The sequence below is a fragment of the Contarinia nasturtii genome, unplaced genomic scaffold (assembly GCF_009176525.2).
Source record: "Contarinia nasturtii isolate CC-2019 unplaced genomic scaffold, AAFC_CNas_1.1 Cnas_scaffold_851, whole genome shotgun sequence".
Classification (NCBI taxonomy): Eukaryota; Metazoa; Arthropoda; class Insecta; order Diptera; family Cecidomyiidae; genus Contarinia; species Contarinia nasturtii.
The window spans coordinates 1-3,140 of NW_022198198.1; the positions used below are offsets into that span (position 1 = coordinate 1).

A 3,140-nucleotide genomic window follows, 5' to 3' on the forward strand; every position below is an offset into this window, starting at 1 on the left:
TACTACAACCAACAGTACTTTAACAATCCATAACTTTCTATACTCATCTTTTTCCATGAAAGTATATGTTGTGGGGCTGCTTTTCGGCGAATTTATTTTTTGTTCACGTTTATAACCAGAATTGTTGTTAAAATTTGATCCAATCGACAGAATTTTTGTTATACAACGAGACTCTGGTAAACATATTAACACTTTCTAAAAATATATGATTGCAAAATAAACTTCCAATAAATTATGGCTGTTTAAAAAAAAAAAAACATTTTATACGGCCATCACTTGACATATCGAGAACATGAGCATTCGGAACGTTGGAAAATTGCATCTGCCACATCATCGGCAGTAACAAATATACAAATGCATTTTCGATCCGAATACGTGAATACATGTATTGTTTGTTAGTTTACACTTTACAGATCGCTTAAAACTATTTGCGTGAATAGGTTTTTATCTGATAATACATACCATGCTCGGACTGAAAATCAAATTAGTAAAAACATCAACAGCTATAAATATAAAAAAGTGTGCTTGATAATTACATTGACATTAGGAATGGGAAGAAGTCCAACCAAGATTTTTTTATTATCAGAATTTGAGGTCCAGAATCCACTAAGGGAGTTCATGCAATAAAATGTTAGTGTCTTTAATGACTGATACAGATACCGTAATATAAACCAATAAAAACTATTCACAATTTACCATTATTTGAAGAACAATTTGCATTGTTTGTTATGTGAAAGCTTGACTCAGAGCAAATAGACGTTTCCACGTTAACTGCGAATGTTGTGTTATTCATTGAGATTCAGTCTATGTATTTCAGATAGATATCCATCCGAGATATTTTAGAATATCTGGATATTCAACGCAACTGCACAGCGCCAGAGCTGTGTGCGTCGCAAATAGAATCTACGGTATGTCGCGACGTATATGTGTATCAAGTGCCGCACGTACACAGTCACACTGTGTCTGTATTTTACGTGTAGCGACATACCGTAGATTCTACGTGCGACACTTACAGCTCTGGCTCTGTGCAGCTGCGTTAAATATCCAGATATTCTAAAATATCTCGGATGGATATCTATCTGAAATACATAGACTGTTGAGATTTGCTTTACAATAAAAATGTAATAATTTTTAGTTAATGAAATGTACTAACAAAGGTTTTAACCTTTGGGAAGAAAAAAATTATGATGGAAAAAGAGAATGAAATTTCAAAGTATACACATTTCATTCATATATGCAATGAGGTCTTGATAGAATTAAAATGTAACAAATATCAGAATATATGGATTCGAATTGTGTAATTCGATGGCGGTAGATAAACACTTTGAAAGTCTCTTGAATCTGTCCGCTATATTGTTACAAAATGAACTACGATTATATTTTTCATGTATTTTGATTTTTTCAATTGCAATAGGCTCCGCAGCAAGATTTGATTTTTCTAATCCAACGCGAACATCTATTTCAAATTGTCGCATATGTTCAACGAAATTCGCTGTAGTCACAATGAGAAATTGTCTCAAAAAAGCATCACCACACATTTTATCCTTATCATTTGAGTATTTATTTTGAATTGCCATGTGATACGAGAATCGTTCCACGTCCATCATCCTCGCCATCAATTGAACGAAGAGTTAATTTGAATGCAATATTTCTGCTAATGAAGTGTGTTATACAAAAAATATGAATCAAAATAAAAAAAATCTCATTTTAATGATTAAAAAAATCGTTTGGCAAATAATTCTATTTTGATTGTACAGACTCTTTTCAAGGTCAATTGTGTACTGGTTCCAAACACTGACAGTTCAACCCGCCTGTTGAATTGTCAAATAATAATATTTGTGTGTGAAACTGTCAAACATTTGAATATTTCATGATATAATAAACGCGCATGTCTCACACCGGAGTTTGTCTATTTGGTTTCACGAGAAGAGCTGTAGATGTTAATTTATAGTCAGAATACCATAATAGAAAAAAACTTCGTTAAAAAGACATTTGTTTTTAAATTGGTCTAGTGTTTTCACACAGATTTACCTTTGACACTTTACAGAAGTATCAAATTATGTTGACCTGAGACGAAAGTATCGCAGTCCAACAAAGGGGCTTGGAACTTGAAAAAAAAAAACTTCAAATAAATACAGTTTTGTATGAATTGGGTATATAACGGAAAATATTCCAAAATTTACGTGCACCATTCACCGCCATTCACATTACTGCATATTTACGATAACCACGAATATTTACAGTAACTTAAGTTATTTTTCACTACTCAAAATGTGTAAATATTCGTGAATATGCGTAGCTAACATTTAGCAAACAAAAAATTCTTTCGAGCCTCAAGACTCCACGAATTTGTTCGATGGAAAGAAAGGGAAAAAATGGATTACTTTTTTAAGCAAAAAAAAATATATCCCATTTTAAACAAAATAGCAATTTCAAGCAACCATCGAGCAGTTGAGATGATTTATAATATCACGACACAATGGCAACATTTACAGTCTCTTTTGTTATTTATTCACCACAATCATAATAACGTATGAAATTCTTTTGGCGCCTTCACATACACACATCATCTCGTTGAAAATGAAACGCTCACCCATTCATATGTTGCTGTTGTTGTTTTTTATCTCTTCTTGTTTCGATATAAGTAAGTTCACAACAATTTTCCGTTGCTATTGTTATTGGGTTCGACCGAAAAATTCATATTGGGCCATAACTCGTGGCATCGTTCTTTCATTTTGATTGCTTTGAAAACCAATTTCGTTTAAACGTATGGATATCATCAACGAACAAAAGTATCAATAGGATTTTATTTGGTAAAGTCGCTTGTTTATCAAACGAGCAAAAATTTGAAAGATCGAAAAAAAATGTTAATAAACAAAATGCGAGCGTTTCGTTTTAATGATGATGATGATCTCGTAATCAATTTTCGGATTATTACTGTAAGCCAAAAAATGAAAGTAAAACAAATACCATAGTCAGAATACTAGACATTGTGTGTTTGGTTTGTTCGATTTTTTCCCTCTTCGCTTCGGATTGGCATTTCCGAAGGAGATACCACTTCAAAAAATTGATCTCATGCCATTTATTCACGCATGCAAAATTTGTGTCTTCCGCATTTGAAATGTGTACAATTGTACATA

The 3,140-nt window shown here is 32.5% G+C and overlaps 1 protein-coding gene across 1 annotated transcript; it reads right to left on the minus strand.

Annotated features, from left to right (window-relative positions):
* Positions 1-18: 18 nt before the first annotated feature.
* On the minus strand, positions 19-793 carry LOC116342264 (the record flags this gene model as incomplete). Its single annotated transcript, XM_031769772.1, has 4 exons — positions 697-793; positions 537-606; positions 463-472; positions 19-195 (listed from the first exon to the last, which is right to left on the minus strand). Coding segments are annotated over exons 1-4 (354 nt in total), but the record flags the coding sequence as incomplete, so codon positions are not given.
* Between the last annotated feature and the right edge of the window lie 2,347 nt (positions 794-3,140).